The sequence below is a fragment of the Lepus europaeus genome, chromosome 14, assembly GCF_033115175.1.
Source record: "Lepus europaeus isolate LE1 chromosome 14, mLepTim1.pri, whole genome shotgun sequence".
Classification (NCBI taxonomy): Eukaryota; Metazoa; Chordata; class Mammalia; order Lagomorpha; family Leporidae; genus Lepus; species Lepus europaeus.
Genome location: NC_084840.1, coordinates 43,190,529 through 43,215,083, shown reverse-complemented (window position 1 = coordinate 43,215,083; position 24,555 = coordinate 43,190,529). Strand labels below are relative to the sequence as shown.

Genomic DNA, 24,555 nt, shown 5'->3' with positions numbered 1-24,555 from the left:
GAGGCGGTGGGACGGTTCCAGGCCTGTTCGCGCTTTTCATGGACACAGTCACTTAAATCTTCCCACAGCCCTCCACTGTGGCTCAAAGAGAAAAATTCTTCCCGAGGAAACCAGGTCCCTCCGCTAACAAGACGGGCGGAGTCAGGGATCTGGGGATCGGGTTTCAGTAACCTGACTCCAGAGCCTCACTCAGGGAAGCGCCGTTAGGAAAAAGCGAGGACTCCGGGAGCAACGGGACACGGGGCTCGGAGGGGCTCGCTTCCCCGCGGGCCCCAGGGCTGGGCACGGCTCTTCCCCGCCGCCTGGCCCCAGCCTCGTCCCCTCCAGCTTCCCGACGACACGTCGGCGCGGAACTCAAACCCGTGCCACCAGGGCAGCGTCTTCCGCAGCAGTGCAGGCGCGCGCGACACCATGCTCCCCGCCCCGCCACAGAGAACACGGAGCGGCGTGGGCGCTCGCCTCCGCGCCGCAGAGTGTTCGGCGGGAGGGTCCCGCACCCCAAAAAAGCACCTACCCCGCGCCTGGCCCCGGGCAGCCGCACGTCCCAGGGCACCCGCCGTCTGCGCGTCGCTCTAGGAACACGTCCCCCTGCTGCTAGCACGCGGGGAGATTTTTTTTTTCCACAGAGCTGCCTGCCACCCCTCAGCAGCGGCCCTCAGGGCTCAGAGCCCCTCGCGCCCAGGGCGGCCGCCCCGGCCCCCGGCGCGCGCGCGCGCTCCCGAGAGGCGGGGGCAGGGGCGGGGCGGGGCGGGGCGGGCGGCGGCCGGGGGCGCCCGCTCCTCCCCCTCGCGGCGGCCCCGGGCTGGCGGCGCTGAGTCCCCCTGCACGCGGCACATGGGGCGGCTGACCGAGGCGGCGGCGCGCGCGGCAGGGCCCCCTCCCACTCCCCTGCCCCTCTCGTCCACGGCCCTCGGGTGCGTGGCCACCATGGCGTCCAGCGAGGAGGACGGCACCAACGGCGGCGCCTCGGAGGCCAGCGAGGAGAAGGAGGCCGCCGGCAAGAGGCGGCGGCGCGGCTTGCTGGCCACCGTCTGGCTCACCTTCTACAACATCGCCATGACCGCGGGGTACGTGCGCCCCCCGGCCCCCAGGCCTCGGCCAAGCTTGGGCGCCGGGGACCTGAGGGGCTCGGGGGGCCGGGCGTGGGTGGTCGCGGCGCCGGGGCGCGGGCGGCCGGCGTGGGGGAGGGGCGCGGGCGCCGCCACGGCCGCGGCCGCCGGGTTGAATGGAGCGGAGCGGGGCGGGGGGGGGGGGGGCGGCCGGGGCTCGGCTCGCTGGGCATTGCCTAATACGGTGCACGGCGTGGCGCGGCGGCCGCGGGGCGCGGGCCGGAGGTTAAGTATAGACCCGGGCAGGAATGCGGGGCCGACCCGCGGGGGAGGCGACGGCGGCGCGGCCGCCCCCGGTGCCGCCGCCTCCGGCTGCTGTGGAAGAAGCGCCCGGGTCCTGCCAACCCGCCGAGCGCGGAGCTGTCCGGCCGGTGGCCCAGACCCGTTTCCTGGGCACTTCCTCGTGCGGGCAGAGTGTTCTGAACTGTTTCACTGTGACTTTTTTTTTTTTTTTTTTAAATCACAGTAGGTCCCAGAGTTTCTCAGTTGGGACCCTACCTTATGGGAGCCTTGGCCGCCGTGTCCAGCATCTTTATGGCCCCATGCTCCCTTACTGATCCCCGAACGTGTATCATGACTGACGTTACACAATGACTTTAGCTCTTCCGTGGGCTGTCGAAGTGAGTTCTGTGTCAACTGCTTATCAGAACCTGCTGGGAAAATGATTTTTTCCTTTCTAAATCGCACTGGCTTTTAAAACGGCGGTGTTCCCATTATCACACGAAGTATTATTAACTGACGTGTGCGGAGGGGAAAGTTAAAACTGTTTTTCGGTGTTTATAGGAAGCTGATGGACAAGGGTTTAAATTGCCGAGGGTGGTATTGAGTATCTGTTAGGTGCTTAGCGCGCGGTGCTGAATACCACACGTGGTAAAGTGAACCGCGCTGGTTATTTTAGTTACCGCGTTTTTAGTCTTCTCTAGACCTGTGAGGGGTACGTGGTGTTAGCATAGATTGGGAAACTGAGGCACAGAGCGACGAAGTCCCTTGCTGCAGATCCCAGCGAACCAGCGTCATCTGTGGATTCAGGATCCGACTTACTTTGACTCCAGGGCTGTGCTACTTTTCATTTTCCCACCTGCCTTAATTTTATAATCTTACGTGCTGCTGCCATTAGATGGCAGTTGGAGATGCAGGACCTCTCGGTGGACATTTCTGGAACACTTGCCATGTGTTAACTAGTTTAGCTGTCTCTTTTTTTCCAAGTCCACTCTCCATTTCTAAAGCCAGGTTACCATTTCAAAAATGAAAATCAGCGCCTAATTCCAGTGTTGAGTCTTTGGCGACTCCCCGCCACGTCCACCCTAATCTAAGGGACTTGGGTTGTCACTCAGGACTGTTTGCAGTATGCTCCCTGCTTGTCCTTTCTGATTTTCTTGCATTTGACATCTCTGACACATTTTCAGAGAACACCACGTTTTCGTGGCTCCCCCCATCTTTGCACAGCCTGTTCACTTTTGGTGTAGTGTCCTCATTTCTCCCAAGACTTCTGTCTAATCAGTCAGCCTCTTTGAACTTCACTAGGTGTTCTCCCTCACCTGAGCAGAATTAAGTGATTTCTCCTTTTTAAAAAAAAAATTTTTTTAATTTATTTGAGTGGCAGAGTTACAGAGAGAGGGGGGAGAGAGAGACAGAGGTATTCCATCTGCTCATGCACTCCCCAAATAGTCGCAATGGCCAGAGCTAAACAGATCTGGAGCCAGGAGCCAGGAGCTTCTTCCTGGTCTCCCACAGGGATGCAGGGGCCCAGCACGTGGGGCATCTTCAAGTGCTTTCCCAGGCCATAAGCAGAGGGCTGGATTAAAAGGAGAGCAGCGAGACTTGAACCAGCGCCCATATGGGACATTGGCACTGCAGGCAGCAGCTTTAACCACTGTGCCACAGTGTTGGACCCACGCATTGGACATTTTAAATGAGATACATTCCAGAAATAGACATGACCTGCTAGCCTGGTATGGTTTCTTTGTTGAATTGAGGGATGGTGTTGGAGAGCAGTAGTAAATAAGGTTGGGAAAACCATAGTGTTGAAACTGAGACGAAGACATACATTTCATGGGGGTGGGAAGCAGAGGATTAGCTAAGGTTCTTGTTTACTCATTTAACTCACTTGTTTATTTCTCTTTTAGCAGAACTTTAGAGGTCTTTTTTTTGTAATTTTGAAGACAATAAAATAGTACTTAAGAATTACTATAAATATAATTACATAAATGTGAAAAGGGACCTAATTCTGTAAACCTAGCATAGCCACTCATTTTTTATCATCTTTCATATGCATATTTAACTGTCTTCAAGTTATAATGAAATCTTAATGTGTATTTTACTTTTAGTGTATTTTGCTAATTCGCCATTGCTTATTGTCTGTCATCCTCATTAGGGTGTAAACTCCTTGAAGCATTCAATAAGTACTTATTGAGTAAATGAATACATACTTTAAAAGATTGTTATAATACCTACTCTGTTGTATTTTTCCTGTTTTCTATTTTCATTTAACTATCAAGTATTTCTATATAGTTTCCATAATTATACATAAGAGTGTATAGAGTTAATGTATAATAATGGATTAAATAATGTCCCTATTTGCTTTTATTTGTTGTTGAAGTCCTAGTAGTAGAATTAACACCTTTAAAGGATCGCTGAAAAAAATTTTTGTTATTTGACAGATAGAGTTAGACATTGAAAGAGAGAGACAGAGAGAAAGGTCTTCCTTCCGTTGGTTCACCCCCCAAATGGCCGCCACGACCAGAGCTATGCCAGTCCTAAACCAGGAGCCAGGTGCTTCCTCCTGGTCTCCCATGCGGGTGCAGGGGCCCAAGCACCTGAGCCATCCTTCACTGCCTTTCTGGGCCACAGCAGAGAGCTGGACTGGAAGAGGAGCAACCGGGACTAGAACTCGGCACCCATATGGAATGCTGGCGCCGCAGGCAGAGGATTAACCAAGTGAGCCATGGCGCCAGCCAGGATTTCAGAATTTTTAGGGAACTAGCTAATAGCAGGGTCTTGGTTCTTTCTCTCTCATTTTGCTTATCAACTAGAGCCCACATGTGTAAGTGCATCATCCTATGTCATGTGAGAGACATAAACTAAGTGTCTTAGACCCCTCTTTGAAGAAGTGTAACCTGGGATATTTATATAGAAATGCAGTGCAAGAATGCTCAACAGAGATGTCAGAGCCGACGTATAGGAAGGACCAGAGGAAGGTTTGTGAAGGAGATCATAGCGGTCAGACTGAGCTTTAAGGGTAGGTAGACAAAGATGAGGAAATAGTGCGAGTGAGGGTGCCAAGATGGGAAATTGCTAGACGTCCATTGAGGCAACAAGAAAGGGCCTGAAACACGGAGTGGAAAATGGAGGTGGACAGGTAGCTCAGGCCAGCTTATGGAGCTTCAGATGTCTTGCTAACAAGCTTGCATTGTAATCTGTGAGTAGGGTAAGAAGGTGCTGATTAAAGGTTGTCTCTGTTCTTTGTACCCAGGTAGCCTGGGACCAGTAGTCTAATCTTTCTGCTTTAGGTTTTTTCATCAGTGAAACTGGAACAAAACTGCTACTTTGCAGGATCATTACAAGGAATAAAGAGATAATATGAAGTTCTTGGCAGGGTGCCTGATGCACAGGGGGCATTTAAGAATGGTAATTCCCATGTTGAGTGGTTAATGTAAAATTGCACTTTATGCAGAAGGTGAAACTATTTTTTTTTAAAGATTTATTTATTTACTTGAAAGAGTTACACAGAGAGATAAGGAGAGGTAGAAAGAGAGAGAGGTCTTCCATCCGCTGGTTCACTCCCCAGATGGCTGCAACGGCTAGAGCTGCGCCCATCCGAAGCCAGGAGCCTGGAGTTTCTTCTGGGTCTCCCATGTGGATGGAGGGGCCCAAGGACCTGGGCCATCTTCTGCTGCTTTCCCAGGACACAGCAGAGAGCTGGATTGGAAGTGGAGCAGCCAGGACTCGAACCAACGCCCATATGAGATGCCAGCTTCACCTGCTATGCCACAGCGCTGGCCCCATGAAAGTGAAACTATTAAAAATATTTTCACACTGTGTAAACCCAAGATTTGTTTCCCAAAATGTTAATCGCCATGTGTTCTGATACCTGTAGGATATATTTTATTGCTGAAGAGAGATACACTAGCCTACCACAATTTACTTAACCATTGGCCTGTGATGGACATTTGAGTTCTTTGCAGATTTGGCTCTTACAAGTCAAGTTAGGAACATTCATGTGCAAGTCTCATACTGGCATGTGCTTTCATTTTTTCCTTTCTAAATATCTATGAGTAAAGTGTCTGGGTCATGTGATAGTCATATGTTTAGTTTCTTAAGAAACTGCTAAGCTGCTCTCCAAAGTGGTTGTACCATTTTACCTTCCTGCTGGCCATGAATGAAACTTGGAGTCGCTATGCATCCTTGCCAACACTTGGTATGGCCACTCATTGTAGCTTGTATACTGTGTTACCTAATTGTGATTTTAATTTTCATTTCCCCAGTGACTAAAGACACTATTTTTTTACATGTGCTCACCTGCTGCTTGTGTATCTTCTTGACTGTAATGTCTGTTCAAATCCTTTGCCCAGTTTTTTCTTTGAACGGGTTGTTTAATTTCCTGTTACTGAGTTTTGAGAGTTCTTTTTATAGACTAGATACACGTCCTTCACCAGATAAGCGATTTGCAAATACTTTCTCCCAGGTGTGGTTTGGCTTTTTACTGTCTTTAACAGTGTCACTTGGGTGGTCTTTTTTTTTTTTTTTTTTTGACAGGCAGAGTGGACAGTGAGAGAGAGAGAGAGACAGAAAGGTCTTCTTTTGCCATTGGTTCACCCTCCAATGACCGCCACAGCCAGCGTGCTGCAGCTGGCGCACCGCGCTGATCCGAAGGCAGGAGCCAGGTGCTTCTCCTGGTCTCCCATGCTGGTGCACTTGGGCCATCCTCCACTGCACTCCTGGGCCATAGCAGAGAGCTGGCCTGGAAGAGGGGCATCCGGGACAGAATCCGGCACCCCGACCGGGACTAGAACCTGGTGTGCTAGCGCTGCTAGGCGGAGGATTAGCCTGTTGAGCCACTGCACCGCCCCCCCCCCTTTTTTTTTAATTGTTTTCACAAAGAAACTTTTTACTTAAGGAATACAAACTTCTTGCATTTTATAAGTACAGCTTTAGGAATATAGTGATTAAGGTGGTCTTAATCTTCATGAAGTCAAGTTTATCAAACTCTCCTTTTTCTTTTAAAGATACATATATTTATTTGAAAGATAGAGTAACAGAGAAGGAGAGATATCTTCCACCCACTGGTTCACTCTGCAAATGTTTGCAACAGCCAGGGGACTGGGCAGACTGAAACCAGGAGCTCAGAACTCAGCCTGAGGGTCCCACATGGGTGGAAGGACCCCAGGTACTTGGGTCATCATCCACTGCTTCCAGGTGCATTAGCAGGGAGCTGGATCAGAAGCAGAGTGGCCAGGACTCTACTCAGGAGTTCTGACCTGGGATGTAGGCATCCCAAGCTGCAGCTTAAATCTATAGCAACCCCATACAACAGGTAAGAAAAAAGCCTTATTTATTGACAATGAGTGCCTGTGTACAGGCAGTTAAAATACTCAAGTTGGTTACTAAGTGATAGTATATGTTTTATCTAGGAAAGGTAGATTAGAGGTGGCAGTGAACAATATGGAAGGTAATGACTGTATGAGTCAGAGATCAAAATGGTTACTTTGAAGGTTTAGAGATAAATTGACCATTGGGATATCATCATTTTTCTATAGCTATTGAAATGATAGAGCAAGGCAATGTTCATCAATGACTGCTAGCGTCTCAGGAAACAGGTGGCCATAATATAAGTGTTCCTTATAGAAGTATTCAACACAACTCATGAATTAGCCTTACCAGAAAATAAAATGTGAATTTGGTTGAGCCTCAAGAATTAACTACCAACTTACAGGCAGTACAGAGGACATGTGTAATAAATGACATGTCATTATCCACTTAACAAAATTCAGATTGAGGATAGCTTTGCAGGAAAAGCTACCTAGTGTCTTCAGACAGATTGCCAGAAACAAAAACAGAGAGGGAAAGAAGGAGGAGCTTCTTCCAGGTCTCCCATGTGGGTGCAGGGACCCAAGGACTTGGGCCATCCTCCACTGCTTTCCCAGGTCACAGCAGAGAGCTTCCCATATGGGATGCTGGCGCTTCAGGCCAGGGCGTTAACCCACTGTGCTGCAGTGCCGGCCCCTCTGTACCTTTGTACACGTTTGAAATCTCTTAAAGCATGTTACATGAACAGAAAAAGAGGTGTAGAGGTAAATAACCTTCAAGGGACTGGTCGACTCCAAGAGATGTTAGGAGAAAAGGAAGCACTGAAGGCAGCTAGAAGATGGATGTTCCCTCTGTAAGGCTTGTGGTGGGCACTGGAGACATAATGGAGAGAGAAGTCCCCGGTGTTTAGTAAATTATGGCGTCTAGTGTCTTCTTTTAGCACAGCTTTGTTGTCCTCACTTACTGAGGCAGAAACTATGTCCTATTTATCTCTAATTCCACAGCTTCTTAGCTCTGTACCTGGCTTAGCAAAACATGGTGAACCTGAAGATGAATGAGTAAATAAATGAATTAAGCAAGCAAGAAGTCTTCTAATATACTAAACACATATTTTGTTTGTTTCCCCAATGAGAGCCTAGTTCATCAAAGAATTAGGATATCTATTTGTATTCATGTGATCAATAGTCCTGGCATATTGTGAAAAACAAAACAAAGCATGACATTCCAGAAAAAAATTCCTAACTGTAGAAATCCCAGTTGCTTTTGGAGTTTTATTCCAGTTACTAAACTTAGCAATGAAGGATATCCAAAGTTAGTGAAATGTAGGCACTTTAGGGAAACTTTGATTATGTGTACCCCTATGTGGATTTAGGAAGTGAGCTCTGCAATATATTTCTGGCCACCTTTATTGAAAAATAAAGGAATAGATGGTTTGATGAACTTTTTTGAACCTCAGAGTGTGTTGATTTATTTTGAACAGTTTGTGATTCGTATTATAATACTAAACTATCGGTGCAATACTGCCACCTATGGAACAGCAGTACAATTTGTAATTTAATGCATGGAGTTTCTAGATGAATCCTTTGATGAATTCCTTGGAAAGTTAATAGTTGCTTCTCAAATTTATCTTTTGTGGATGTTTGATTTGGGTTTGCTTAAACACCGGCAAGTGCCTGGAAAACATGAATATTAGAAGTATGGGGACTTGGAATTGAGAAGAATGAAATCACATTTTAAGCCTGGAAAGTACCTACACCATGATTCAGATTAGCACCCTCCTGTTAGCCCAGCCCTGAATTCAGTGTTGGTTTTCACGAGATGAAACTAGCAGTTGAATCCAGTGGACTTGCGGTATAATGGAAGGAGAACAGGACTGGGGATGTGGAGGTCTCGGGTTCTGTTTCAGGCCCAGCCAGTAACTTACTCTGAGACTTGGGGTGAGTGGCTTTACTGTCTGCCTGACGACTGTTGCGTCTACAAGAGTGACCCTCACACTTTTTTGATAGCAAACTATTGGATAAAATATTTGAACATAGGCTCTCCATATAGTTTTATAATGCACTTGTAATTTAAATATGAGCTGTTCTGATTAGCTGATGTCTCAGGACACAGAATATATTTAGAGCCAGAACAGGGCCAGCAGTCAACAAGGGTCATAGTAGTTCCTTTCATAGGATTATCGTGACTATCAAAAGTTAGTGTGTAATGCATTTATAATGGTATCTACAACATAGAAACCATACCGGAAAGATACTTCTTTTTACTAATATTTCTACATTTCACAAATCTTTGTATTTCAGACATTTGCCTGCCTTCTTGTCATATCTGATAAGAGAGCCGTTGCTTGTATCTTGTTCAGTGCTAAAGAGAAGTAGCATTCACCATTTGTATTGTTCTGTTAAACTTGGATTTTCACCATAGCCAATCACTGATTTCTTTGTAGGAATCTTTTAAAGCTGCTTGCCCATTGGATGAGTGTTGTTTAGTTAAAAAGTTAAAACTGCATATTTTATTATTCGTAAATCTGTTAGGCTGGAGACTTTGGAGACCACTAACCTGAAAGGCTGAGGTGGGCAAACACTTCCATGGGTTTTTTTCTTCAAAGCTGAGGCCAGTTTCTTAAATGTGCCTTTGTAATTGCAAGGGAAACTGGAAAAAAATTACCTCCTGTCAGTGACTAGGAAGAATGAAATGTAGAGTGAGAAAGCTGGTAGCCACAAGTGTTAGCTTATACTGTAAGTCCTCGTAACTCAGGGAACGGAATCCATATGTAATATACAAATGTAGGTTGAAAAGTGAGGGACTGGCCCATGTCCCATCTTCTTTGTTAATCCCTTCTGTAATACAGCAGTTGTTTTTATTTAGTGAAACTTATGTCAGTATAAATTGGTGATTCTCTTTAATGAATTTACTTATAGGTATATGTAATTATACATTTTTATCTACACACATATAGTTTGATGGCTTTTTAACCTCAAGATATTTTTTCATAGTTGTCAGTGCTTTATGATAAACTGGATTAGGATACATAAAACTAATTCTTTATTTTGTCAGTTTTTTTTTTTTTGCTAAAGCCAGAAATGCAGTGGACATTGTTTTATATGGAGTAGGTGTCTCATATTCTGTTCCTCCCTTGAGATTCAACATAAAACTACCATTTGTCATTTTTTCCTGTGGGCTTTGAAAAAATAGAATAATGAACTAAAAGCATAGTAAAAGCATAAATAATACCATGTAAATTGTGGCCTTTGTTCTCAGGAATCAGTGTTTTTGAGATCATGGTGAAATATGTGCTGTTTTCCATTTTTTTCCTTGTTTAGGTTCTATGTCACTGAGCGCTTTCTCATGTGCAGTCATCACTCCTGCACATCTCTGTAGCTTTTCATCTTGCAAAACTGAAATGAATTATCCACTTAAGCTCCTTATCCCTCTTAAATATCTCTTCATATTCCTTGTGTTAAGGTCTGTACCCATTAAACACCAGCTCCCCATCGTGCCTTCTGCACCCAGCCCCTGTAACCACCATTCTACTGTCTCTGTCTATGAACGTGACTGCTCTCGGGACCTCATAGAACAGAAATCTTGTAGTATTTGTCTTCTTGTGCATGGCCTGTTTCACTGAGCGTTGTGCCTTCAAGGTTCATCCATGTTATAGCCTGTGTGATAATTTCCTTCCTTCCTAATGCTGAAAAGCGTCCCAGCATTTAATACATACCACACTCCGCTTATCCACATTCAGTCATTGAGGGACACTCGGGTTGCTGCCACCTTTTAGCTGTTGTGAGTAGTGCTGCTATAATGTATGGATTGGTGGTATTAATTTCATAGACCTTTATAAAATGTTTTCATTTTCTGTAGGTGGTTGGTTCTGGCAATTGCCATGGTACGTTTTTATATGGAAAAAGGAACACACAGAGGTTTATATAAAAGTATCCAGAAGACACTTAAGTTTTTCCAGACTTTTGCCTTGCTTGAGGTAAGTTTTTTAATCATACTGTTTTTCTATATTGTAATATTTATCTTAAAATTTTTTGTTGAGTGAAACCAATCTTATTTCACTAATTACATACCTCCTATAGATTCGTTAAATACCAATTCTAACAGGGATTTATTTTATGCTTCATATTATTGATTTGTGGTTTTTTTATTTGCTTACAGATAGTCCACTGTTTAATTGGTGAGTGTTGCTTTAGTTTTAATTTTTGTTATAAATTGCCTTTAGGGCAATAGTTGACTTGTTTTTCTCCTTAAGGAATCGTACCTACTTCTGTGCTTGTGACTGGGGTCCAAGTGAGTTCAAGAATCTTCATGGTGTGGCTCATTACTCACAGTATAAAACCGGTAAGTGCTGCAGAAGCATCGTCCACCTGAGACTGCAGGAAAGGTTCTCCTTCATAGGAATGCAAATGTTATCATTTACAGATTTAGCTTCAGATAAAAAGGGGTTGGGTTTGAATATAAGTGTCATTGTTCTTTGACGTAGTGCTTTAGTACAATGACAGAAATAACAAGCAAAACCAAGTACTGTCGTTTTGTAGCCACAATATACTCTCCTGATGTTGACTGGTTTTTAAAATTAATATTCATATTCTGACATAATTAACTGGAAACTTTCTTTTCTATAAAACTTTCTATTAGAGTTACTCTATTTGATTATATAATTGAAGTTGTCAGTATAAACAGTTTATTTTTCCTCATTTAGCATTGGATATTGTAGCATTGGACATAAAAACTAAATGTAGTTCTGGAGAACAAATGGGAAAGATAAAATGAGAATTTGGAAGGGAGTTAAAGGACACAGAATTTCAGTTAGGGGAATATGCTTAAGAGCACTATTGGATGGCAGAAGGTAAGTTCAAGAGTCCGTTGTACAACAACAGAGCTGTTGTTAATAACAGTGTATTGTGTGCTGAGACGGTAGCTGTTGAGTGTTCTCACCACAAATAAATGATAAGTGTGTGAGGTGCTGCGTGGTAACTAGCTGATATAGCCATTCAATGATTGCATCCGTGTTTCAGAACAACAGGTTTCACAATGTTAATATGCCCAATTGTAATTGGTTACTTAAAAATGATTTTTTAAAGGGTTAACAAAATTGGAAAAGAATAAACTGTTGATTGAAGCATGATGAGAGACAGACCTAATGACAGCCTGATGAGTAGCTTAAACCTTTGAGGCACAGGGAGCACCATGCTGACTGTATCAGAAGATTGGCGCCGTTTAGGCCCACGATAGACATTTCCAGTTCTACTCACCAACCTCCCAGACAGCCTTCCCAGTCCCCATCCACCTGACAGGTCGGGCTCCTTCATACACCTCTGATGCCTGCTTGTCTCCTGTGTGCTCTGTGCTCTGGGACTGACACTAGCCTCTTGTCAGTTTCCTAGTAGCTGCCCTGGGCTCCTTCCTGCCCGGGAACAGATCACTGACCTGCCGACCTCTCTACCACTCTTCAGTTAGCCATCTTGATTCCTGTCTGTCACCCAGCCCACTTGATCCACCTGGTCCCTTCTAGAGAGAAGCCAGTACATGCCACGTGGAGAGCCAAACTGTGTTCAGTACAGTTGCTTTGTAGTTTAAAAGCGGGTGCACAGCATTGACAGAGTAAAAGAGACTATCTCGGGCAGTGAGTGAGTGTAATAGCTGGGCCAGGACCACCAGGGTTCTTGAGAATGAAGATAAAGAAACATAAAGATAGGCCAGCATTAGAAAAGCTAAAGGGGCCATTGCTGTGGTGTGTCAGGTAAAGCCGCTGCCTGCAGTGCTGGCATCCCATATGGGCACTGGTTCGAGTCCCGGCTGCTCCACTTTGGATCCAGCTCTCTGCTATGGCCTGAGAAAGCAGTAGAAGGTGGCCCAAGTCCTTGGGCCCCTGCACCTATGTGGGAAGACCTGGAGGAAGTTTCTGGCTTCTGGCTTTGGATCAGCACAGCTCTGGCTGTTGTGGCCAACTGAGGAATGAACCAGTGGGTGGAAGACTTCTTTCTCTCTCTGCCTCTCCTTCTCTCTGTGTGTAACTCTGACTTTCAAATAAATAAATAAATCTAAAAAGATAAAAAAATAAAGAAGCTAGAGTGTGGAGAGTGGCAGGTACCAACGAAACAGCATCCATTTCATCTTTTTATTCTCCCAGGGATCTCTGCCTTATTGTTACTGTTTGTTCTTCTCAGACAATGGATACCCTTTGGGACCTGTATCCCACTCTGTAATTAATTCAGCCAACACTCTTAGCTATTTAAATTTTTACTTACTCTCATTTTTCTTTAAAAGGCAGACAGACAGACAGATCATTTATTCACTAGTTCACCTCCCAAATGCCTGCAACAGTCACAACTGGGCTAGACTGAATCCCAGAACTGGGAACTCAATCCAGGTCTCCCACGTGGGTGGCATGAACTCAAGCATGTGAGCCATCACCTGCGGCCTCCCAGGGTGTACACAAGCAGAGAGCTATGCTCAGAAGCAGAGCTGGGACTTAAACTTAGGCACTCAGATACGGGATACAGGTGTTTCAGGGGGTGTCCGTCTGTCCGTCCTTCCTTCCTTCTTTCCTCCCTCCCTCCCTCCCTCTCTTCCTTCCTTATTTTATTTTATTTGAGAGGTAGAATTACAGACAATGAGAGGGAGAGACAGAGATAAAGGTCTTCCATCCGTTGGTTTACTCCCCAAATGGCCACAACAGCCAGAGCTTAGCTTATCTGAAGTCAGGAACCAGGAGCTTCCAGGTCTCCCATGTAGCTGCAGGGGCCCAAGGGCTGCTTTCCCAGGCCATAGTAGAAAGCTGAATTGGAAGTGGAGCAGCCGGGGACTCGAACCAGCAACCATATGGGATGCCGGCACTGCATCTTCCCGCTACACCACAGCGCCAGCCCCCACGTTGCTTCTTCAATGTAGCGTCTTTCAGATAATTGGTGGCTTTTTGGATATTCCGACCCCTGGTGGCCTGGGCAATTTCTTGAGTGTTTTCAAAGTGGACATGAAGATCTGAATCTCTTGATTTGCATGATTTTGTGGGGTTTTCTGGGTCAAGTGAGTAACAAACCGTTTCTACAGATCACAAGGGCATCTTAACGACTGCAACCAACACCACCTCCAACCAACATTGCTTGGATTCATTCTGTACACTTAGCACTGTGCTGAGTTCTGGGCTTAGAAAAGAAACAGGCAATTGCAGCTGTCAAATGTCCTGGCTGTGGGAAAGTAGGGGCAGTCAGACAAACACTGAACCTTGTAGCATGTTAACTGCACACGTTCTGGGCTTGCACTGTCTGCTGGGGGTGTGACTCTTTACAGTACAAAAAGAACTCCCACCTTGTGGAGCCTGTAACGGGGTAGTTATACAAATACTTAGTAAATTATGTTAGCATCAAGTGCTTTGAAACAAGCAGTGTACATTGCAGGATAACCACGGACTCTGTCTGATCCTCAGAAGTGATGGAAGGCTTCCCCAAGGGAGGAGCATTATCTGCTGCACAGCAGCTAGCCAGACAAATCCTAATGCAAACTGGCAGGTAGGATAGAGAAGGGAGGTGAGCAAGGAACTAACTGCTCAGGGAGAGTGGGAGCTTTGGGAAAAGCTTTCTGCAGGGTCTGATGTTGTAGCTGAATCTTGAAAGATAGAGGGTTTTCTGTGGGAAGCCATAAGGAAGTAGCGTTCTTACTAGAGGGATCAGCACGTGTAAAGACATGAAATTGCTTAGCATCACTAGAGAAGTTGATAGAAGGGATGAGTGGTTGTAAATGAGAGAGCTGCCTGGGCTCCGGTTGTAGCGAACCTTGCCTCTTTTGCTCAGGTGTCAAGAGTTCATCATTTCATCCTGTTGCATGGTGGGGGAACCAGTGAAACTGATTCCAGTGTGTTTCGTGGGTGTTATCTTTCTTTCGTCTATTTTATTTTATTTTTAAGAGGAAACTTTCATTCATGAGGAATATATAGAGAGGAGAGATTATTTAAGAGACCGTTAGAGTAGTCTGGATGCGAGATCAGTGCCTGAATTAAATTAGTGGTACTGGGACAGAGATGAGTGGGCAGTAGGAGTCGGTGTGAGTGTTAGGGTAGAATAGGTATGAGTCAGTGACTAACACAGGTAGGGGAGTCAGATTCCAGGTTCTCATTAGAGGATGTGAGGATGTCCTGGGATGGTAGTGTCATTGGCTGGAGTGAAGAAAACCAATCTGGATTTGACCATTTCGGTACATAGGACATACTTAAGTTTCATGGCTATAACTATGTAATAGTGACAGCATTGTCTTCTGTATTACATTTGTCTAACCTGAACATTCCATTGTAATAAAAGATAACAAATCATTAGAAAGAAATATCTTCATTGAAACATAAGTTCAAGGACACTGTGGTTGAAGGACACTGTGGATTTTTCTGTAATTCTGCAGATCCAGAATGAGGAGAGTGTGGTGCTTTTTCTGGTCTCGTGGACTGTGACAGAGATCACTCGCTATTCCTTCTACACATTCAGTCTTCTCGACCACTTGCCATACTTCATTAAATGGGCCAGGTGGCAATGTCTTGCAGTTTAGTTTCTCACTGTCTTGTGCATGCTTGTTTTGTGTGCTGAACTAACACCCAATTAAAATTTGTGTTTTAGTCTCATGATGTCAGAATGCTGTTTTGTTTTGGATATTAGCAGTGTTATAATTTATATTCCAAAATCTTACTGTAATGATTAGAGATGAATCACATTAATGTATATTTGGAGTTAAACCAGTACAAGACATGTTATAAGAATATCCTTAACCTCAGAATTGAACATCCACTTTTTTTTTTTTTTTTTTTTTTTTTTTTGGACAGGTAGAGTTATAGACAGTGAGAGAGTGAGAGAGTGAGAGAGAGAGAAAGGTCTTCCTTCCGTTGGTTCACTTCCCAAATGGCCGCCACAGCCGGCGCTGGGCCAATCTGAAGCCTGGGGCCAGGTGCTTCCTCCTGGTCTCCCATGCGGGTGCAGGGTCCCAAGCACCTGGACCATCCTCCACTGCCCTCCCGGGCCACAGCAGAGAGCTGGACTGGAAGAGGAGCAACCGGGACTAGAACTTGGTGCCCATATGGGATGCCAGTGCTGCAGGCAGAGGATTAACCAAATGAGCCACAGCGCTGGCCTGAACATCCACTTTTAAAACAGTGTTTCTATGAGAGGCAGTTAGACAGAGATAGATGGACAGAGAGTTCTCATCTACTGGTTCAATCCCCAAATGCTTACCATGACTGGGGCTGGGCCAGGGCCAAAGCTGGGAGCCAGGAATGCATCCAGGTGTCCCATGTGGGTGGCAGGAACCCAATTACTTGAGCCATCACTACTGTCTCCCAGTCTGCATCAGCAAGAAGCTGAAATCAGGAGCCTGACTCAGAAATGGAACTTAGACACGAGGTCATCCATTGAAAGCACATTGCGCATTTTTTAAATTATGTAAATAAACTACCAAAATATGATATTTTATCCAGTTGCTTTAAATTACTGTTTAATCTAACACTTGCAATTTTAATTTTTTTATAAATATAATGCTTTTTTTTTTTTTTTGCTTTAGGTAGCAAACGCAGACCTTTATAAAAGGCACAGTTACTTGAAATTGCTTTATTTGGAATCTGGACAAAATTTATATTTCAGTAGTTCCAAATATATCTAGTTTTAAAGATTTATTTATTTATTTGAAAGGCCGAAATATAGAGAGGCAGAAGGGGCGGGGGGGGGGAGGTAGGTCTTCCATCCACTGGTTCACTACCCAGATGGCTGCAATGGCCAGAGCTGGGCCCATCCGAAGCCAGGAGCTTCCTCCGGGTTTCCCATGTGGGTGCAGGGGCCCAAAGACTTGGGCCATCTTTCAGTGCCTTTCCAGGCCATACCAGAGAACTGAATTGGAAGTGGAGCAGCCGGGACTAGAACTGGCACCCATATGGGATGCTGGTGCTGCAGGCAATGGCTTCACCTGCTATGCCACAGTGATGGCTACCAAATATATCTATTCTAAACCAACAGTTATAAAAACTGTACCCTTTTCTTTTTGAAATTTGGATTCTCTGAGCAACTGATACTTTACAAAAGTTATAAATACAGAACTGCTCTTTAGAGAAGAAATCATGAACTAGTATAGATTTGTTCATTGTGTTCTCTATTTTATATTTATAGTAGCAATAATAATAATAACAATAATGGCAAATAGTGTGTGCTTACTGAACACTTGAGATGCAGGCATGAGCAAAATCATGCGTCCTCCCAAGATAAAGACAGAAAACAACCTAATAGATACATGGCTGTGTCAGGTGGTGACCAGTGCAGGATGAGCAGGTAATATATTTTCCTTGTAAGAAATTCAAACAGTACAGAAGTATATGGAATAAAGGTAGAAAGTTCCTGTTTGTACTCCTACCAACCCATTCTCTTCCCTTGGAGGAAACACAGTTTCCTCCACATCTAGACTTTTTTTTTTTTTACTAAAAATGCAAAAAACCACAGATGTTTTTAACACATCAGTACATTTGCTTTTTATTTATATATTTGGGGCTCTTTGTTCTTTTTAGTCAGTACATCTTAATCTAGCTCTTTCATGGTGCACAACATTCCACAGTGTGACTGAACCAGTTCTCTGTTGCTAGAATGTACATCATGTTTAGTCTTCTAATACTACAAAGAATGCTTTGAGATATAAAATGCTCTGTCTATATTTCTGTTTATTTTTTAGTACTTTGGCATTTAATTTGAGGATGATCCTGAGCTAGTTGAGTTAAAAGTCTAATATTTTTAAGTGGTAATTTCCTTTTTATAACTCATTAAACATTGTTAAATATAATAAACTAGGATTTATAAATAAACTTAGAACAGGAAAAAACTTTAAAATTACTTATAATCTGAACATAAGGATAAAGATTGTTAATATTTCTTCTTTCAGACTATTTAAATATTTTCTAGTTCTTTTATAGATATTTGTGATACAATTGTGGCTTACTTCTTTGCATATAATAAAATACTTGCAAATTGTAAACTGAGCTCTGCATATATCATCTTTCATAGCAAGTTTTGCTCCCATTTCTGTGTTTGGTTGGCGTTATTCCTACTGTCTGTGAGAACATGCTCACTTCTGCTGCATGGGCTTGTCTGTACACTAATCCTGGAGTGTGTGTCAGTGCAATTTTGCAGGACAGTCTTCTGAACTTGCAGTACCTTCAAAAGTACTAATCCATCATATAGTCACTTTTCCTGGGCCGTACTTGCATAATTTGTTTGAATGCACACTGCACATTTTCCATAGTCCAAGCTCATTAGTCTTTCATGCTTTGTCTGTCTGCATTTTGGAATGCGTTTGCATGTCCTGGATTTCTGAGAAAGTTCAGAACTCTGCCATTGCATGTTTAAATGGCTGGTTTAAAGAACATTTGTGTATTGCTTTCTTCAATGTTAAACAAGATATTATAAGATCTTTAACTTTGCAGTGCATGTTAGAATATTATCATGTCAGTTAATTTAAATCATGATAATTAGATATCATGTGTAAAAATCTTAAGAATCTCAGAAATCTAAATATATTTGCCAACCTTGTCTAGTAACCTAAAATAAGAGTTATATTCAAGTATTAAAACTGTTATTACTCTCAAAGGAAATTTCCCTTTTGGAATGGCTTCTTATAAACAGTTTGCCTTACTGGTTTCAATATACTTTTTATTCTATTTGTGTGTTAAAAGTGTTCTTGGAAAAGGCCAAAGAACAGATAATTGTATATTGAATTATCTTTGTCTTATTGATTTCCATTTTAATTTAAAATATGCATTCCCTTGAAAAAATTTTAGGTGGCAATTGAGAATCTTCAAGAAAATGCTGTATCTTTTGTTGAATGTGGTCTATAAATAGTTAAATCTCGCATTACTGCCCTTAGAACTTAGACATTTAGTGACATGAAATCATTTTAAGGTGCAGGTAAAGTCAGATAAATCACATAGTTTGTTCCTTCCCATTAGAAACTGTCACTGTCTTTAAGGCTTTAAGCTACTTTATTCTAGGAGTGATAATTTTTTTTTCTGTTTAAGAATGATGGTACCAGAAAAATCATGTGAGAGATAGTAAAGTAAAACAACAGTAGAAAAAACAACTTAGTCTCTTTGGATGTTTTATTTGGGAAGAGAATATAAAGGTTCAGTTATTTGATTTCAAAAATTAAGATAGGAGAACTATTTAATTGATATACACAACTACACAAGACTTGCAAGAAAGTAGGTACATTCCAGGTCAGCACAGCGAGGCTATACATGCACAGTAAAGGAGTCATTCTTTCTAGAACAGTTAATCTATTTAGTAAATACTACCATCTCTTATCTTCCTGTAGCCATGGCCTGTGGGAGTCAGGAGATTTTTAAGTTTTATCCAAGCTTTTTCAGAACTCATAAATTTATTTCATATTTTGAATAGATATTTCTTGGTATTTGTTTATTTGTTTATGATTTTCTTCACTGGAGGGGTGTCATTGTCTAAGATCTTTGGGCCCTTCCTGTTGGAGACAGTAAAACACAGGCTCTTCCTCCCAGAGGCATAAATGATGCCTAACCCACCTTGGTTTGGAGACCTTGCCACAATGCAATTGGACAGATAGTGACTGGCAGTTTGAATATAACTTTCTCAGTTCTGTTTTAAGCTTGCTAGCTATTCCTTGAGTGGGAGAATTCAGGAAGTAACTTACTTTGTTGTGAAAGCAATTTTAGACAATCTACACAGTAGTTACTGATGCTTTAGGAAGTATGATCAGTTTTCTACAATAGTAATTATGTATTTATTTTACTTTTTAGTAACTGTACAAAGTTTGCCACTTTGCTAATTAGAATATTTAGATTTAAAATCAGGATCTTAACTGGTCTTTTTTCTTTTAAAATAAAGATTTATTTATTTATTTGAGAGGTAGAGTTACAGAGAGAGGGAAAGATAGAGAGAATCCACTGGTTCACTCCCCAAATGGCCACATCAGCTGGAGGTGGGCTGATCTGAAACCAGGAGCCAGGAGCTTCTTCCAGGTCTCCCACATGAGTGCAGGGGCCCAAGCACTTGGGTCATCTTCTGCTGCTTTCCCAGGCCATAGCAGAGAGCTGGATCAGAAGAGGAGCAGCCGGTTGCGAACCGGTGCTCATATGAATTGTGGCGCTTCAGGCTGGGGCTTTAACCTGGTGTGCCACAGCGCAGGCCCCAATACTCATAGTTTAAGAAACTGCATATACATTTTTAAAATTTCCAAGTGTACTTCTATTTCAATACTGTAAAGTAAGTTGACTTTTTTGTTTTATAAAGACCTTGCCATTTGAAATCGAAACTGCTGTAGAAGAAAGGGTGATAATTAGCAAGCATATGATTAAAGTAGAAAAATTCACCTTTTGTGAGGTTGTAATAAGTATGTACAGAAAGAATTTTCAAGTTTAAATAACAGAAGTAGCAAAACAACCATGATATAAAATCCAGTAGTTTTTCTAGAAAAATAATCCTCCGAGGTTTTTCTTTCTCTAGATATAATTTTTTTATCATCTTATATCCTGTTGGAGTTGCTGGTGAACTTCTTACAATATATGCTGCCTTGCCATATGTGAAGAAATCGGGGATGTTTTCAATTCGACTTCCTAACAAATACAATGTCTCTTTTGACTACTACTACTTTCTTCTTATAACCATGGCTTCATATATACCGCGTAAGTATGTTTTTGTTAGTAGTTTGTTTTAGCATGTGATGTGAGCAAGGAAAAATAATAAGAAATAACTTGCTTACAAATATGTTAAAGCTTATATATTCAATCCCAAGTTTATTCATTATTTGTGATAATCAAAGGGGTAGTGAATCAGAGACTTTACTGATGATGAGAAAAATGGTAAGTGAACTGATATACAAATGATTGTTTTTTCAAAGTCATTTAAAAGTATGCTTAGTATGATTAGCTTTTTAAAACATGCTTCAAGGAACGATTCACAAGCATTTAGAATTCTATTCAGGAAAATTTCAGACCATTTCTATTTGTGAAGAACAGACTTGGACAGATCATCCAGGAGTTCTGTTTAGTTTTGTTTGTATTACTCTATATACTTGAAAGTAATAATGCTGCTTTTTGAAAGATACTTTGGATAAGTCAGACTCCTCCCTAATTTCTCATCATCTCTCAGTGGTTGCTGTGAATTAGGGAGGTTTTAGTCACTTCCTGAAAGCATTGAGTAGTGATAGATTTTTAGGTCAAATTTTGATAGTCACTGTCATGAAATGTGACCCTTCTTAATAAAATTATTTTCCTTTCTCAATAAAGTGAGAGACCGATGTTAGTAGAGAGAGAAAGGAAAGGAGAAAGTTTATAGAATTTGAAGTCTGCATTGACACAATATGAAATGTTTCATTGAAAGGAAGTGAGCATAAAACTGGGCCAGCTCCTTGAGGTCTCCAACTTTAAAGCTTTTCAGAAACCAAAATTGACTTAGTAGTCAGAGCGTGTTTTCCCCCTTATCTCTGTCAATTAAGCACGAGTCTGTGTCAAGTGTTCTACTGAGCCACTTGCTTAGGGGGTTAATGCACTGTTCACGCTCCTTGCCTTTCCCAGCACTTAATGAATGGTAGCAGGCCTTGAGCAGAGCTGGGCACGTTAGGTGTCTGTCATATACACATTAGGCCTTGGGTTTCCCCTCTTCCTCGGGACCACTGAGGCATCTGCACAGAAACCCAGGTTCCCGACGCTTCAGCTGCACACTGGTAGCCTTTGGCTGTGTTAGACTCAGGCCTGTGCCAGTAACAGCTTCCAAGGTCAGCAGGCTGAAGGGTTCTGAGAGGCCCATTTGCCCCAGTGTCCTCCAACCAGGAAGATGGAGCTCTACCCGGACATCCATAGCAGTAGTATCAACTAACTGCGCTTGGCTTATCAATTTCCTTGCTGTTTAAAAGTACTCTTTACATGTGTTAGTACTTAGAGGATGTGACATTATTTCTTATTTGCCAGTGAGAGCATTCCAGATGAGAGAGATTAAATAAACTGCTTAAAAATCACCCACCTGGTAAATAAAGCCAGGATTTGTGCTCAAGCTCACACATTCTATTAAACTCAGATTTTAAAGAAGTATTTGCAATACTTGGTCAGTTAGCTTTAAGTGTACATGACCTGAACATATTTAGTCCACCAGATGTAACACGATGGCTGCATTTATCAAGATGAGAAGTACTTAAATAAAAAAAAGAGAACACCTTTTATGTGCATTTTTGCTCCGTTGGAGTTGGATTCTAAAAACTTTTTATCCAGAATTGCATAAGCAAGACACTCAAAGCTGGTTTTGTGATTGGGTTTATTGGTTTGGTTACTCTTTATATCATTTTCAGACATTTTTACATTTGTATTGATTACAGTTAATTTGTTGACTCACCAGCATTTATACTGAGCTTTGAAGCATTGGTTTGGTTTAAAATATTCTGTGCATCTGATTGGACAGATTATCATTTGTCCAGCTGACCTTATCCTTTTAGATATTTGTATATAAAAGACTAACTCCTCTTAGACCCAGCCATGAAGACTGTGAGCTGGGCGCTGTTGAGAGGGCCCTGCTGTGCCCCTTCAGCAGTTACCCCTCCATCCAATACCCCACCTTCTCCTAGGTCCCATTCTGGAAACTGGCGGTCATGGCACCTGCTGCCCTGTGTGCACATCTGGGTCTCTATAGGCCTTTGTCCGTGTGCTCACTGTCTCACCTGAGTTTGCACCCTGAGATCACAGCTTAGCAAAGGTATGGAGGAAGCTTGGATTGAGACCCCTCCTGGTACAGGAGACAGCCAGTAGAGCAGAGAGAAAGGCCCTGTGAGCCAGCTTTGCTTTACTGGAATGTTTTGGCACAATATTATAAGGAGTTGAAGAATTCTAATTCAAACATGACTTTCGAGGTCATTTTGAAGGTGTATTTATCAAGGTATTTAAGTATGCTTAAAAAAAAAAAAAAACTCAACAGTACGTGGCATTAAAATACTTAAGCATGAGGGGTGTGGGCCTCCCATAGTACTCTTCCGCCTTCCTCTGATCTGTGTGTACTAGGCAGGTAGTCAAGGTCTGTAAGGTTAAGCAGGTTTCACATGTAAGTTTGTCATTCTTTGTTTTCTTTTTTTGATAAAGTGTTTCCACAACTCTACTTTCATATGTTACGACAAAGAAGAAAGGTGCTTCATGGAGAGGTGATTGTAGAAAAGGATGATTAAAGATCCCTGCAAACAAGGTGCTTTTTCCAGAATAACCAGGATTACTTGAGTCCAAGTTTCCATAACAAGAATAAACAACTTCATGAAATATCATGGATTGTATTGTTTCTTAAAGTATAACTTGAGACACATGGTGTTTGCTGATATTTATCTTCATACTGTGCCAGGTTTATTTTTTTACAAGAACTATGCAAATACTATCATCTCCTAGGTGGGTGTTGAAGAGTAATTGAGAGAGTTACCTGGGGAAAAAACTTGTTGCTTTTACTAGATTTTTGTGCAATGCAGGTTCAAAGCTTTTGGAATCAATATTTAGAAATTAGTTTAGTGATTTAACATTAGGACACCTGCCAGTGATATTTATGTGGTATTTAGAAATGAAACTAAGTATAAAATTATAATCATTGATTAATGTATTGGTATTTTTCAGCTCACAATCTTATTTTTTCAGGTTATAAGGCAGCATTTATGATTAATCTTGGAAATTGGAGCATAATTTGTTACAGACTTCCGATGTAAAGTAGCACCAAAAATATTCAAGTGGCTGTCACATTTGGAAAATATTTTTTGAAAATAGTTTCAGGCCATTGGAATTCTTTAATACCATTAAGTGTATTTATTTTTCTTTGAATTAACCATTTCAGGACATTTCTAAGTACAAAGATTTTTAAGAGGTTAGAAAAAAATACAAGTGTATATACTTTGCCCCACTGAGAAAAAAGAATAATAAAATGACATCAAATCATTATGTTGTGCTTAGAACTCTGATGGAGAAAGGCTGCTGTATACTGTGGAATTATAAAGATCATGTTACAAGTAATCCTTTGTGGTTCTTAGGAATCTGGAAGTTTTAGGGTAAGATCTGAAACAGACTTATTTTATTCTGAATTCCATTGAGTAGCAAAAAAGTCTTGTAATAAAGCTCCTGTCCTCATCTTTAATAAAAAGTTACACTGATGATACCTTAATCCTGCTTTGATTCCTAAGTAGGTCCTTTAAAAATGTTCTCTCCTCTATCAAAGTATGCTGATGTATTGACCCTTGTTTAGAGAGAGTATTAAATATGTGGCTTTTAAAAGAACAGGAATTTTTTGCCCACTATATAGATACCTAGGTGTAGTTCTGGCTTTAACTGTTCTGTATTGTTTACATTTACAATTAACATGTAACATTACACTTCTTAAAATTGCTTGAGTTTTGCATTACCATTTCCTTTACTGATTTTTCTCATGTAGAGATTTGTAGTACAAAATATTTTTGTGCAAAACTTTCGTTTTAAATGACTTGGTTTTTTAAAGGTGCTATTTATTTTGTTATATTTAATGTTTTCAGCTTTTAATGAGCAATATGTATTAGGTTACTAATTCTCAAAGTGCTAATGTTCATTCTGCTCTTAAATCATCACTTGATCATTTCATCTTGAATTTTTATATGGAAGAGATTTTCAGGCAGGTTGGTGATATAGTATAATGAATTGACATACTTATTTTTATTAAATGCTTGTCTTGCAAGAACTATTTTAAATAATATTTCTAAAATTTGCATTAATTCATTTGTACTCCCTTCAAACAGCTATAATACTGTTTTCCCCTTCAAATTGTGGAATGTCTTAAAAGAAGGAATTGTCATTAACCTTAATAAAAATGAAAACATTAAACTGGTGAACCACATTATTAATATACTCAAATTATGTCTAAACCTTAGTTTATCTTCAATATCTTCTAGATTTCAC

General features: G+C 41.9%; 1 protein-coding gene across 1 annotated transcript; it reads left to right on the top strand.

The window, feature by feature from the left end:
- Window positions 1-826: 826 nt before the first annotated feature.
- On the top strand, window positions 827-22,916 carry HACD1 (3-hydroxyacyl-CoA dehydratase 1). Its single transcript, XM_062210520.1, has 7 exons — window positions 827-1,067; window positions 10,494-10,611; window positions 10,794-10,812; window positions 10,888-10,976; window positions 15,027-15,148; window positions 20,123-20,301; window positions 22,741-22,916. The coding sequence occupies exons 1-7, from the start codon at window positions 835-837 to the stop codon at window positions 22,821-22,823; spliced, it is 843 nt and encodes a 280-aa protein (XP_062066504.1). The 5' UTR covers window positions 827-834; the 3' UTR covers window positions 22,824-22,916.
- The last annotated feature ends 1,639 nt before the right edge of the window (window positions 22,917-24,555 follow it).

Excerpts from the sequence above, each read along its gene's own strand:
- HACD1 (XM_062210520.1), top strand. The coding sequence starts at position 835 with ATGGGGCGGCTGACCGAGGCGGCGGCGCGCGCGGCAGGGCCCCCTCCC. Across the intron at positions 1,068-10,493 it reads AACATCGCCATGACCGCGGG|GTGGTTGGTTCTGGCAATTG; the intron begins GTACGTGCGCCC and ends CATTTTCTGTAG. Across the intron at positions 10,977-15,026 it reads TTACTCACAGTATAAAACCG|ATCCAGAATGAGGAGAGTGT; the intron begins GTAAGTGCTGCA and ends GTAATTCTGCAG.